Genomic DNA, 14,435 nt, shown 5'->3' with positions numbered 1-14,435 from the left:
GGTGCGTTTAGGGACGAACACATGTCGACGGAGAAACGACACTCCGACATATCACCGGGTTGAATTCATGTTGTTCTTGGCTTAATTTTGAGAATGAGATAATAAAACATTTACTTTTGTAATCTTTTTGTGCATGAAATCTCATTTTGTAGTTTTATTGACAACGTGACACGTTCTGAAATCTCAAATGTCACATAAGTGATGGGAAAAAACAGTTGACCTTGAACGCATCTTCCAATAAAATGAAAAACACTGCAATACTGGGTTGTGTAGTTTATTATGAAATGTAAAAATAATTAATACATATAATATAATTTATACATATAAAAAATAGAAAATATATAACATTAATACCCACTTACTTACTTACTGTTTGGGTTGTTTGGGTTCTATTGACATTTTTGTGAATGAAAAGGGATCTGTGGAGACGGCCATGAACCAACTGCAGTTCCATGTCTTATTAAGATTGAAAAAACAGAAACAAACCAACGTGTAAAAAAAGCAACCACTTACTGGCAGTTTAACAAGTATTTAAATCATAAATGCGTATAATCAATATCACAATTACAATTTTCTGACTAATCATCCACAAACAAAGCCAGGAAAGAGACAGGAAAAGAATGGCTGACATAACACTGCAAAAATGTGTCTCGCACGGTATTTTTCATTGGTCAATATAACAGCAAGAATTCTGGAATTTGGTCTGAAAACATTTTGAAATGCATGATAAAATATAATATGATTTTATTATTGATAAAAAAATAACAAATAACCTCAAGAAAGAAAGACAGGGGTTGCAATCAAAGTAGATTAGTAAATAAATGAACATTAGTCCAAAAATGTTCAATTTGCTCACTCCCTACACCAAAGTCCATAGAGAAAATTAGCAACTCCACAAAGGAGTTGCTAATCCACTGCCACTTTCATTAGTGAGTTCAAATGTGGTATTTTGTGACTTCTGTGTTTGAAATCCTTCATTTGGATTTCCCTAAGTGACACAAACCTGCCAAATGAGGCAGCAGCAGACCAGCAGTGTTAGTGTCTCTGCCAGCTGAAATCACTGGAGTTTGGTGCAGGGAATTAGTGGTTTACAAACTTCAGTTTCCAGGCAGAAAAGGCCATCCAGCAGCAAGAAAGAGGGACAAAAATATATCACATTTCATCTTTTTCTTCAGTGATTGTCATCCGCAGAGGTGAGTGAGTATATTTCAAGTATCCGTCCTCTTCCTCCACACCGTCATCTCTGGCTGCTACAGCAGCCACAGGTGAAGGCAGGTAGACATTTTCACATCTTCCTCCAGAGTCTACCTGTGGCTCCAGATAGACAGCAGCAGCAGCCGCCTCCAGGCCCTGGTTGATGTAGCTGGCCTCCTGGCTGGCCTCCAGGACCGGCAGCTCAGACAGAAGACCTTTCAGCGTCTCGCCCAGTTCTGCGAAGCCAGGCCTCCGGTCAGGCTCCTTTTCCCAGCAGCTCTTCATGGCTTCATAACTGTGTTTGTTGTGAGATGAGGCAGGAGATAGAGTTAGGATGTGTACACAGTGTAACTATAAAGGAATAACCCCTGTTTCCCTATATGCCCTGTCTGTCTGTCACTCTGTGTTGTATTGTTGTCATAAAAACCACCACGTTTTAGCCATTTGACAGGAGGTGAAAGGACACTATGACTATGCAGGATGTCATTTGTACGAGACATAAAGAAGAGACGGACTGATTTTGTGGCTCCGCCCACTAACATAAGATTAAAGAAGCTCACAGTTTGTGGTCACACTCCTTAGGAGGTTTGAGCCTGTGTCCAGACAGCAGCACGTCCAGCAGCTCGTGGTTGCTGACTCCAGGATAAGGAGTCCTGCCCCGGGACACGATCTCCCACATGGTGACCCCGAACGACCACTGAGAGGACCAGGTATTTATATTTACTCTCAAGTCAGACAATGAACACATCGTTTATTGCTGTGCGACGGAACTCACCACGTCACTCTTGGTCGTGTACACAGACTCAGACAGACTCTCCATCGACATCCACTTGACTGGAACACGAACGGTCACTTTCTGGCGATAATAATTACTGCTGTAGATTTTCTTTGACAAGCCAAAGTCGGCCACGTACACTCTGAGGTCGTCACCCAACCTGTGGATTCAAGACATGTGATCAGAGGAAACAAGGAACCATCCATCCTTCTGTATATCTATATGTGTGTGCATATACATTCATACACCCTCCCATCTATATATTCATCCATTCATCCATACACCCCTCCCCCTTCTATATATATTCATCCATATATATATGTTCATATATATATATATTTACCCATTCACACACCCCATATATATGTATATATGTATGTGTATATAAAAAATGATATATATTCATCCAACAATTCATTCTTCTATCCATATACCCCTATCTATATTCTTAATATATTCATCCATCCATCCACTGATCCATCCAACCCTCCCCCATATATATATATATATATGTCCATCCTTACACACACTTGCGCACGCACACACACACACACACACACACACATGCAGCTTCCTTGCAAAATAAAAGTCATGGGTGAATACCAATAGCCGAGGACAGAGACACAGTCACATGTGAACAAGGACGCCTTGATTTCATGCCCCCACCCCCTCTTCTCCCCCCCTCCTCTGTCTGTACTGTCGCCCTCTCAGTGTCTCCCTCTGGTGGACTCACATGCAGTTGCGTGCAGCCAGGTCCCTGTGCAGGAAGCCCTGAGAGCTCAGATAGTTCATCCCTGCTGCGATGTCGATCATGAAGCGCAGGAGACTCTGATGAGGCACAAACTGCAGGAGAGGTCAGAGACATGCGTGTGTGAGTCACTCATTTAAGATGGTGAGCACAAAAGTGTGTAATGAAGTGATGAAGTGTGCGAGATCATCTTATAAAGTGTCCTCAAGTTTGATGACATTATTATCATCCTTTAAATTCCTGTAAACATTAAACTGCACATTCTGGGGTGAGTTCACACATTTCTACGAAGTCTTTAAAATGACTTCAGAAAAATGACATTAATCTCAAAATAAGTAGTTGTCACAAAAAATGACTTAATATGTCATAGTACTGAGCCATAATACTAAAAATGACTTCATAACTCAAAATAATGACATTTCAAGCTCAAAATAATGACTATATCTTACAATAATGACATTTAATATATATAATGACTTAACCTCTATAATATGATCATGGTTTTAAACTTAAAACTTAATTGAGAAATTAGACTGGTCTTCCTTTGACTGAAAAATCCCCCAATGTTATTTCTCATAATTATGTTTCCAAACAGTGACTTTATATATCAAAAATAATGTCTAGAGGCATTGTACTACCTCAAATTTTTTCCATGTTTGCACGGTTATTTGAGAGAATAACCAACACTAAAAGCACAACAGCAAGGTGATAATAGTTATAATAAACTGGATTATATATGTATATAAATATATATATATATATATATATATATACATATATATATATATATATATATATATGTATATATATAAATATATATATATATATATATATATATATATATATATATATGCACTTTAAACATGCATGCAGTGACTGTGTCTCACCATAGGAATGTCACCGTAGCGCGTCGCGATGAGGAAGCGGCGCAGGTCCCCGTGTTTCATGTAGGGTAGCAAGACCAGAGGAACCAGCAGGGGGCAGTCCTGCTCTCTCTGTAAAGTCACTCCTGTGAGACAAAATATAGTATATGTCTTTCATGTGGTCCCAGCTAATGTAGTTCACAAAAATAACTGTAGGTGGCAGCACCTAGGCACACGAAAAAAAATCATCCAGTGTATCTCGAACGCTCCCTTATTTCAATTTCCACGCCACTACTTTTTATGAATACCTTTTTAAAACGATGAAATGCTGTACACTGTGCCATCCAGTGGTTAACATGTGTAACTGCAAAAACGAATGTTTTTTAGGGCTGCAAAATATGTGACAACGAATCAAACGGATCAAAAAAGAGTCGGTTTCTTTGTTCTTCATTAGTAAAGAGACAATAAACAGTAGCTTACCGATTAGTCTGAGCACATTTTCGTGATGAAAGTTCCTCATGATCTCGGCCTCTCTCAGGACTTCGTGCAGGTCCTCCTGGCAGTGGATGCCAACTAAGCGTGCACGGCAGAGACATTTGACCACAGTAAGACAAGGACGGTGGAGTATGTGGATAACAAGTGCGGGCTCTTGTGCGCGTGCAAACCTTTCATGGTCTTCACGGCGACCTTCATGTCTTCACCTTCCTGTGGAGTATAAACGCCTTCATAGACTAAACCAAACTGTCCTGTAGAACAAGGTAAGAGTCAGACTCAGCCCATTTATCACAAGAAAAATGTTGCTGTGTGTCAAGCAAACCATCGCTTGACACACAGTTGGTTTGCGATAAACAGTGATTTATAGATACGTAGGCAGGTGTCAGTGATCTACATGTCTCCAGCCTTGTGAGGGCAAATCTGAAAGCGTGTGTCATGAAGCCAAAAGCCAGAATGACTGAGAAGAAATCGGACACCAACCTTTGCCGAGCTCCTTCCCCAGGGTCAGCTTGTTTCTATCCACCAGAACCTCCTTCAGATTGGCCAGCAGGCTTCCACCAAGCCCCTCCAACACGTGGGCCGCCTCCTCCACCCCTGAAACGTAGAAGTAAAGCAACGGATTCACTTTCCAGGCGTAACTACATGAGGAATAACCCACACAGTGTCATTAAACTCAGGCTTCTGGCAATATTTCATCCAAGGCCAGTTCCTTATCTCAGAGTACGTTGAATGGCATGTGATTTGTTACATTTTTGACTGAGTCAATGATCGAGCTGGTGTCTTTTGAAGGTCAGGTATGAATGAAAAATGAAATATTGACCCTTACCACCAGTCTGCTGAGCTGTGGCCTCCACCACCTGTGGACGTCGGTAGGAATGTTCAGCAGTCACTGGCACAAGCTCTAGGTCTTCGTCTGAGCTGTGACACAATGATAATTTTCATTTTTATTACTAAAAGTAAAACAGAAGAAACAGGTATTTATGTGTTGAATTTGCCATAAATCCACACTGAAATGAACTGAGTTGTGAAATTGTATCTTGGTTATTCCTGGAATGAATGACGTGTTCTTTTCAAAGAATGCAACTGTTTTTTCATTCCTTTCTCCGAACCTATTTCCTCCACCCTCCTTCCATGTGTACTCAGGAGTGTGTGTTGAAACCAGTGGGTCCAGTTTGTGGTGACACTCTCACAGTGTTACTACAGGAGGAAACATGCAGCTGAATAGGATGACTTACAAGCACAAATGCACCTTCAGAGGAGTTTGTCCAGGAACCAACTTTCAACAAATGCAAATTTGATGAATCACACTGACGTAACAAAGATTTGAACCATTATAGGTCAAAGAAGCAGAGGTTGAAGACGCTTTTACCGCAGTCTGGTGTGCTTTTGGCGCCGGGCACACACCGCAATGGAGATTACAGCCATGAGCAGAATGCTACCCAATAAAACACCGACTGTCAGCCAAAGGAAGGGGCGTTTGTCGTGCACACGAGCTGGTGATAGTTTCTCCTCTGAGATGTTTAATCCTGGACCCACAGTGATCACCACGATGGGACGTTTCCCTGTAAGAAACAAAGATATTCACTTTAAAAATCCTTGTTGTTGTGATGGTCTCAAAGTGTCAAAGCAGCGTTTATCCATATTTTAAATTAAGAATAGATGAAAAGATAACGTGTAATTATAAACCCATAGTGATCTACCAAACTCTTTCTTCTTGTACTGTTTGAGCAAAAACACGATCCCCAATCCCCAGTGAACCAAGGTGAACCCCAAGGCTCTGTGCTTGGACCCCTCTCCTTTTCAGCATCTACAGTACTTGGTCAATTAATCTGCCCACACCGTTTCTATTCTATACTAAGTGGAAAAGGAATTGGGCTTATAACCGGAAGGTCGCTGGTTCAATCCCAGGATGAGGCAAGGGCTGGGGTGTCCCTAAGCAAGACACCAAATCCCCAGTTGCTCCCCCGGATGCGGACAAGTGCTGCCCACTGCTCCTGCACCCAGCTTGTGCGTGATAAAATGACTAATTCTAGCATGTTCACCGCTATGCCGAAGACACACAGCTTTATCTCATAACCAAACAATTTATTCAAATCTCCCTGTGAGTTCTTGTCTACTATAAACATAAAATAAATATCTGGATGTCATCAAATTAACTCCTCGTTGTGATCCTCCTCTTCCTGTAGTTGGCTGCTCCAAACCCTTTTAATAACCTAATCTGCATATAATTATTTTCTGTCCTTGGTTAATTTTTGTCGTAAACCAACTCCATTATGTAGCCTTGAATACCCTGAAAGGCAGTTTATTAGCCTACATTATTATTATTATTATCAAGAAAGACCGCAGTAGCTAAATTGTACGTACATCTATGAATGGTTAAAGTGGCAGTAGATGCTTGCTGCGCCTCCTGCAGGCTGGATATATCATTCCAGGCTTGCACAGACAGTCTGTAGTCATGGTGTGGGTTTACTCCTATGATGCTGACCGATGTGCTGGTCAGCTCTGATGAATCTGGCAGGAAATCAACGCGGTCCCCACACAACTGCCACCGACTGCCGGTCTCTGCTGCCTCCTCACACTTAACGTGATATGTCAGTTCCTGTCTGCCTCCCCAGTCAAGAGGAGGATCCCACAACACCATCAGCGCGGAGTCGTTGTGATGATGCGCCGTCAGATTCACAGGGGCAGAGGGCGGCTCTGCAGAGAACATGATGGGGAAACAAAAACGGGCTTTTTAGCAAAACTCAAATCAGTCAAAATACACAGGTATACAGGTAGAAAGTTGACGACAAAGTATTGTATTTAGCTTAAAAATCGTAGTCTTCTGGTTTTAAAAGAAGAGGACAAAAAAGTAGGATGGAAGTAGCAGGTTACATTACATTACATTGGTTTCTTTCGTCGAATCCTGCAACCAGAAGTCTACATCTGTTTTCCATAGACAGCCTACGTTTACAATAGATGCACAAAACTGTATGATATACAGTATACGACAACTGAAATGGACACGGATAAAGCCAAAGCTTCCTTTACATTAAAGGTAAACATACATACCCTTGTAATTTAGGGGATTCCGCTAAATAACCCTCGAGTTCTCAGATTTTCTCCCACAGTCCAAAAACATGCAGATTTGGGGATTAGGTAAATTGGACACTCGAGATTGACCATTAAAGCTTGGGTAGGCTTTAAAGGCTTTAAAGCTGGGGTAGGCAGGATACAAACATTCCCATTAATTCCCACAGTCCCCTTGGGCAGTTTGTAGTTGGATTTCAAATTGGGTCCTTTGCACTGAAAGGATGCAGAACAGCCAGCAGGAGGCACCCTTTCTCTCTGAACTGCACTGTGATCAGTTATTATGAAATTACTACCACTGCTTTAATGTCAGTTAGGTTTCCATTATGTTGTTTCCCAGTAAATAATCAGTGTCTTACTGGTACAGCCGACGTCAGCAGGTTCAGTCGGCAGGCGGCTGAATCCCGGCACGCATTCACACCTCTCTGATCCTTCCCTGTGTGTCCTGGTGTTGGCTGGGCAAACCTGGCATCCTGCACTGTCATTGGCTGTTGCTGGTTTGAAGTAGCCCATCCCGCACGCTGGTGGAATAGAAAAAGAAAAAGAAAAAAATCATCGTGCCATTGACTCGCAGTGTTACTGTTTCTCAGCTGTGGCAGAAATACACAGAGAGAGAAAAGGATCATGGGAAAGAGGATGTGAAAGTGGCGAAGCACGAGGAAAAGACGCGCTCCTGGAACTCCACTGTCTGCATGAAGACGTGAGCATTAGAGATGGATGTGGTGGGTTGTAGATGAGTGGGTGAGTGTACGTACAGTATGTATGGGACTTATTTCCTGTTGGATGAACATAATATAGTTATTTGAGACTGAGAATTCCAAAGGTGTGAATAACAATTTCATTCGTTTAGATTCATCTTTGCAGCAAGTAGACCCGGGTTCCCAACCTGGTCGGGACGAGGGCCTTTCTGCACTCTCCATACCTTGACAGGTGTCGCCCCTGACTTGATGCCCAGGTTCACAGGAACATCCCCCGTCCACTGGCTCCCACGCTCCCTCCAGGGTACACTCACTAACCGGCGGAGATACCTCCACAGCCCCAACCACACAGGAACCGGTCAGCGGGCCAGAGCCGGCTGCTGAGCTTCCAAACGAGGCCAGGTGGGCCACAGTGTCAGGACACCTCCTGTAGTACAGTCTGATGGAAGATATAAACACACAAGTGCCTGAGTAGGAGAAGCCGAGCTGTAAGCCTTTGTGTGTGACTGAGCCCAGGCTCAGACCCCGGCGCTGCTTGAAATATGTGGATAATTGGTGATGAGGGACTGTGGCAGCAAATGGCTCCGAGTTGTGGAGTTCCAGAGATGTCCAGCCACTCCGAAACCTTGCGAGCGAGGTGTCTCTGTCAAAAAGATGAATTCCCAGAGGGCTCTGCTGACCGGAGGGCTCTTCCTCTTGGGCAAAGGTGATATCCAACAGTATATTGTGGGCGTCTTTGCGCTCAATCCACGGACTCAGAGCCGTTCTCGTCACACTTCGTCCACAAGCCTGGAGCACGGGCACCGCACCCTCTGCGTCAAGTCTCAGTTTCACCTCATTCCACTGCAGGGACAACAAATAAGCACAATTAGTGGAAAGTCACATGATCATAATAATACTAATAGTACATATATGTTTGATAAATAAATAACTTAGATATCTAGGTCAAAAATAGCTAGCTATGTCTAGCTAGCTAGCTAGCAAATCAGACACCGTTAGATAGATAGATAGATAGATAGATAGATAGATAGTTAGATAGATAGATAGATAGATAGATAGATAGATAGATAGATGGATAGATAGATAGAAATCAAAACATTAAGGAAAAAAACAGATATCTTGATTAAAAATAGCTAGCTATATTGTCTAGCTAGCTACCTAGCTAGCTATATTGTCTAGCTAGCTACCTAGCTAGCTAGTATCACATACATACATACAGTATCTGAACATACACATACATGAATATTTCTTTTTCAGTGAGTTTATTTGTTGTTATTATTTCATTTAACCCGTTGATATAACTAAAAGAGGCTAAAATGTCACACAAGGCAGGTCGTTTTATTTAAAGAAGCTATTGTTTGAGTTTAAGTACAGCACATCATTTTTGCACAATTTGTAACAGTAAGTTGTGGGGTTATTTATTTTTATTTATTTTATTTTCAATTGTTGAGAACATTTTTTTCTCATTTGCTATGTTGTGTGCACTCTATATTGTTAGTGTGTGTGTTCAGTGTGTTATTGAGTAGAGGCTTATATCACATTAGTATGGTGCAACTTTGTGTTGCCATCACTTTTTTTTTTAATTAAAAGTTAAATGCTGTAAAAACGTTTTAAATTAAATGAATTACAAAAGAAAAAGCAGGGGATCACACACAAGTACACTTTAGGCTACTACGGACGGGTGATTGATACATCACTGAATCCTGCCTGCCTCCCCTGCATGACTCAGTGACAGACAGACGGATAGAAATCAAAACATTAAGAAAAAAAACATTGTCTAGCTGGGAAGACATAGATAGATAGATAGAAATCAACCAAAATCCAGACTTATCTACTAAATAATACTATGTCACTCAGTAAACCCAAGTTACCTCTGAACGTGGGTCAAACGTCCACTTCACAGCAGACTGTCGGTCAAAACGGAAAATCTCCACTGAGTAGCAGAGAAAAGAGAAGGAGAAAATGGACACTGTTAATCCTGAAACCCAATCTCCACACCTGTGTAAGTGCATGACAAAATAAGTTTCATCTAACTGATAAATCTACTTTAACACTGTTTTCAGTATTATAAAGCTGGAAACTACTCTTTGAAACTCCTTTTTTTATTCTAAAAATGACTGTGAAACAGAGTCCTATTCACCATTACACTATAAGTGTAGTACAGTACAGATAGAACTATTGCATGGTTTGTCCTGACACAACTTTCATTAACGTGTGTAGATTTTTGTAAAAACTCACCCTCTTCAACTTGAGCATCACAGCGAACGTCCCACGTCCACATCCACAGTGTCCACAATAAAACGCGGCCGTTACACACAGACATGTCTCACTCTTGTCTTCTGATCCCCGCTTCTCTGACCTGTCACTTAACTCTCAAGTGTCCCTGTCTGTTTTTTTTTTGTTTTTTTGTTTTTTTTCACATTCGACTCATCACAGCAGTGACGCACGGGAACCGCTGACACAAGAACTTCTCCTCAACAGCGTCCACACGGAGACGTTTGGGTTCAAACTGCGGGGACTTAAATGCCTCATGGACGTCTGGCCCTAATATTTCAAAACAAAATCCGGGACCTACTTATAAATGTTTCTTCTTCTCATTTTAGGTCCAATTCTGTCATCACAATTGTTGGGACTGAGCAAGAATTGACCTGTGTGAGGACATCGCGGGCCGGATTTGACCCCTCGGCCTTACAAAAAAAAGAAGAAATAGGTGCATTTTTTTCCACACCAACCACCTTCTGACCTCTGACCTCTTGCCTGCAAATTTTGTTTCCTGGACGGATCCAATAGCTGCTTGTAGTTAACCCATCTTCAAATGTCCGGTCAGACTTCAGAGCTTTTGTTTACTCAACTTAGTCACACATTTGGTGTTACAGGTCAAAAATGACCTCCATATGAAATGAATGGGTAAGACTATATTACAGTATTGGTGTCTAAAGTGTAGCTGAGAGTAAAATGTGATGACTGTGTTGGTGTGATAAACTGGTGAAGTCACTTCAGTATAATAATCTCATCCTGCAGAAAAACCTTCCAGTCCAGTATTGGGCAACATTATCTCACTTCCTCTTTTCTTTTATTAGAAATGTTGAGAAATTAGGCTTTCAATGGAAAAATATATATAAAAAAAGAGGAATCTATTTACAGCGAGAAATAACTCCCCTCATTGCAAACATTAACCCCGGATTCATGATGGAGCAAAGCAACAGGCAACAAGTTACTGCAAAGATCCACAGCAGCTTTTAAGAAAAAAAGTGTAAAATAAAAACGAGCGACATCTAGTGGTGAGACTGCAAAGTGCAACAGCTCCACTGTTGAGATGCAATAAAAAAGTGACTGAGTTGCAACAAAAAAAGTTATTGAATGAACGACAAGACATTTATATACGACTAGTTTTGATCAGAATGTTTTTTGCATTTCCAGATTTTTTTATTTTTTTTATTTATTTATTTATTGTGTTTTTGATTCAATTCAACGACGTCGGGTCCTTTTAAAAACTCAATCTTTTCATTTTAGTCAGTATTTTTTCACACATTTTTTACTTTTCTTCTTTTCTTTTACACATTTATTCCTCCTCATTTCTCATGCATAATTGCTTGTATTGAGGAAGAGTTTGTGGTATCGAAATCATCAGAGGATTTGTCACAGTCGGTTGTTCCTTAACCTTTAGAGTTTTTTTTCTCTTGGAAATAGTTTGTCATTGTGTGAATTGTTGGATTTGTCTTTGTCTTTTGGGTGATGGTTGTAAAGAAACACGACGTGTGAAGGCATTCAAAACGTCTGTATTTGTATGAGTTTACAAATAGTGCAAATGTAACAAAACCACAGTAAAAACGCTCACACGAGCTCCTGCCGTCACACGACAACTGCAAACCTTTTACACACAAACACGCACACATAAAAGATTTGACTTTTGTCCCGGGATGAAGACAAATAATAATATTCTCATTACGAGGAAAATAAGTGACAAAATTCTGCGTTTATTTTCCCTAATGTCATAAAAAAAAGTCTCATGCAAATGTTCCTGTAAATGCTGTGAACACTGAAGTTAAATGCAGTAATAATAATAATACTAAAGATACTAATAAAGGATTTAAAGCTCTGGTTTAAATACAGTCAGAGTAATGGCTTCTTGTGGCTGATAAAACTTTAAATTAACCTAATAAATAGAGTTAAATGTGTGATTTATTTATTTTTTTTCCTTTCCCTCGTTGGCACTTTCATGTCCACTAAAGATGCTGTCGTCAAATAGAAATGTTTCAGCATCCCACAGACGTACGTTTCCACTTTCAAAATAGAAACAAACAAAAGCATATACACATAACACAAGTTAAAAAAACCTAGTTTTGGTTTTAATATATAATAAGGCAAATCTCACAGTGTTGTATTTAACAGTCAAAGCAGGTTTTTTTTTTTTAATTTACTTACCATCCTAGTATAAAGGACAGGAGGTGTAGTACTCATTTCAGCCACAGGAGGGTGATGCGTAACCCTGGATACATTTTGCATTGACATCATTTATACTGTCTGTGTTTTGACATGCTTTGACACAGATTGAAAACATGGCTGCCACTGATTTTAGCCTCTTAACGAAAGGCTCACCTCACAATATCTATTCCTGCTTAAGTCTACAATACTGTAAGAGTGCATTTACTGCTCTATCTTGACGTTAGACAGAGTTTTCCAACAGGAAACTGACATTTCTAAACCTCTCACTCGTCTGCACCAAATCCCATAGAGAAAATCAGCACTTTTAGCTCACAGGGAAACAAGAGGCTGCTGGTCTACTTTTTGTAAGTTTGCGTCACTAAGTCAATTCTTCACAAAGTCACAAAACAACACATTTTAAGTTGGTGATGGAGGCAACAGTAGAGCAACAACTCTTGTGCGCTGTGAGGTAAAATCGCTGATTTTCTTTATGGACTTTGGTGCAGGAGAGCGAGCCGTTCACAAAGCGACAAAAACGCCAGGTTCCAGTCGGACAAAGTGGCAAACATGTTTTTAAAATGCTGCTGATTTTAATTGCAAAGGGGCTAAAATCCGTTTTAATTGCCATGTTTCCCTCGTCAGTAACTCACACAAGAGTACTAGAAAAAAACCTGACCTCTCTGAAGTCTCTTTAAGAACGCTCAGCCCTCCCTCTCTCTCTCTCTGCTCTGTCTTTGGCAGCAGAGTCGTAACAGTGAGTCACTAAAAACACGGCACAGAAACGGCAAAGGCACATGCAGCTCTCGGAGCTTCTCCGCCTGAGCTAAGTCCAACGTCCTGTATGACTCTTGTAAACGGGTGACGACGTCACACACCGCACTTCATCCACGCTGACCTGTCGTCAGACAATAAAACATTTTAAGAAGCTAAAAAAAAAAGACAAAACGCTGATTGACTCTGAGCCTGAACACATTCGTCAGAACCTCACTCCTGTTTTGGACCATCCGCGTCTTGGCCTGATTGTCCTCTTACTGCTGACAGTCAGGAGACCAAACGTCACAGCTTTTTTTCTTTTCTCAGACATGACTCGTGTCTCACTCTCCTCACTGCATCACACACTTCTCCTTCTGCTGCTTGGCGTACTTTCTCCTCCGCTGCTCCAGGCCTCGCTCCAGGCGCTCGTCCTCCTCCAGAGCCCTGAGGACGAGAGGAAAGTAAGTCACAGGACGGACAGGACTGCTAAAAAAAAAAGTCAGGACTAAATCTGTGTTTGAATGTCATTTTAATTTCCTGGTGAAGAAGTGTTTCCCTCTGAGCCCTGACCCTGAAAAAGGGCGATTCACAACAGGTTTTTTGGGAATAAAAAAACCTGTTGGGAATAAAAAGATTCAGACTTGACAAGTTCAATAATAAAAGAGTTGGCCCTACCACTGGATTATAAATAGCAGGAAAAAAAGCATTTCAAAAAGCATCACGAGCTGCCACTCCACTTCAGCTACTCTTCCTGGGGTCCACACAAAAAATAAAGACAGAACAAGACAAAATAAAACTACACAAAGGCAGAATTACGGGAAAAAAAATAATGTAATAGGTATTTTGTTTATTTTAAACTGCAGACAAAGTGAAACTCATCATTTTTGGAGTCGGTTTCAGGAACAAAAGAGATGAAAATCAAAAAAACAACCTCTGCATCGCGAATACAACTTAACTGTACTGTACTTATGAATGAATGAATGAGTGTCGCTCGCATGTGGCTTCATGAGTCGCCCAGCACATTGAGTGAGCGAGTGAGTGCAGTGTGTCTCACCCTCTCTCTTTGGCGTCCATGTTCTGGACCAGCTCGTCCCTCTGGTTGACCAGCGACACCAGCTCCTGCAGCAGCAGCTGCTCCCTGCGTTTATGGGCCTGAGTTTTCTGCCACTCTGCACCACAGAGAGACAGAGAGACAGAGAGACAACGACAAGAAAGCCATGAAGTGACGGACGACCAGTGGCGTAGTCTACGTGATACGCGCTCTACGTTATCAGCCGCATTTGCGTCGTACCTTCCATCGCCATTATGTCTCTTAGCTCCTCGTTCAACAACTCAAATCGTCTCTCCAAGTCTTGTTCGTCCAGTCTGTCGATCACAAGAGATTCATTTGAGGATTAAGAGGTTTTGTTTTCAAG

At 41.3% G+C, this 14,435-nt stretch overlaps 3 protein-coding genes across 23 annotated transcripts in view; 1 reads left to right on the top strand and 2 right to left on the bottom strand.

The window, feature by feature from the left end:
• Positions 1-14,435, top strand: part of LOC122766468 (calcium/calmodulin-dependent protein kinase type II delta chain) — a 557,529-nt gene that overhangs the window by 123,286 nt on the left and 419,808 nt on the right. The window lies entirely within an intron of this gene.
• Positions 982-10,305, bottom strand: si:ch73-40a2.1 (tyrosine-protein kinase receptor TYRO3). The gene is made up of 15 exons (XM_044021326.1): positions 10,081-10,305; positions 9,714-9,775; positions 8,067-8,685; positions 7,504-7,665; positions 6,440-6,772; positions 5,445-5,637; positions 4,902-4,993; positions 4,556-4,669; positions 4,246-4,326; positions 4,061-4,153; positions 3,605-3,726; positions 2,703-2,812; positions 1,970-2,129; positions 1,755-1,891; positions 982-1,489 (listed from the first exon to the last, which is right to left on the bottom strand). Exons 1-15 carry the CDS (start codon positions 10,163-10,165, stop codon positions 1,153-1,155), a joined length of 2,700 nt encoding a protein of 899 aa, XP_043877261.1. The 5' UTR covers positions 10,166-10,305; the 3' UTR covers positions 982-1,152.
• Positions 11,602-14,435, bottom strand: part of ehbp1l1a (EH domain binding protein 1-like 1a) — a 32,232-nt gene continuing 29,398 nt past the window's right edge. For all 3 annotated transcript variants that reach the window (XM_044021321.1, XM_044021322.1, XM_044021323.1), the window contains 3 exons: positions 14,312-14,385; positions 14,075-14,189; positions 11,602-13,464 (listed from right to left, as the gene is read on the bottom strand). In XM_044021321.1, coding sequence (XP_043877256.1) covers positions 13,371-13,464; positions 14,075-14,189; positions 14,312-14,385 — 283 coding nt within the window. In that variant the 3' untranslated portion in view covers positions 11,602-13,370. The remainder of the gene's footprint in view (positions 13,465-14,074; positions 14,190-14,311; positions 14,386-14,435) is intronic.

The sequence above is a fragment of the Solea senegalensis genome, linkage group LG3 (genome assembly GCF_019176455.1).
Source record: "Solea senegalensis isolate Sse05_10M linkage group LG3, IFAPA_SoseM_1, whole genome shotgun sequence".
Taxonomy (NCBI): Eukaryota; Metazoa; Chordata; class Actinopteri; order Pleuronectiformes; family Soleidae; genus Solea; species Solea senegalensis.
Note: the sequence above shows the minus strand (reverse complement) of the source record. Positions and strands in the feature narration are given on the sequence as shown.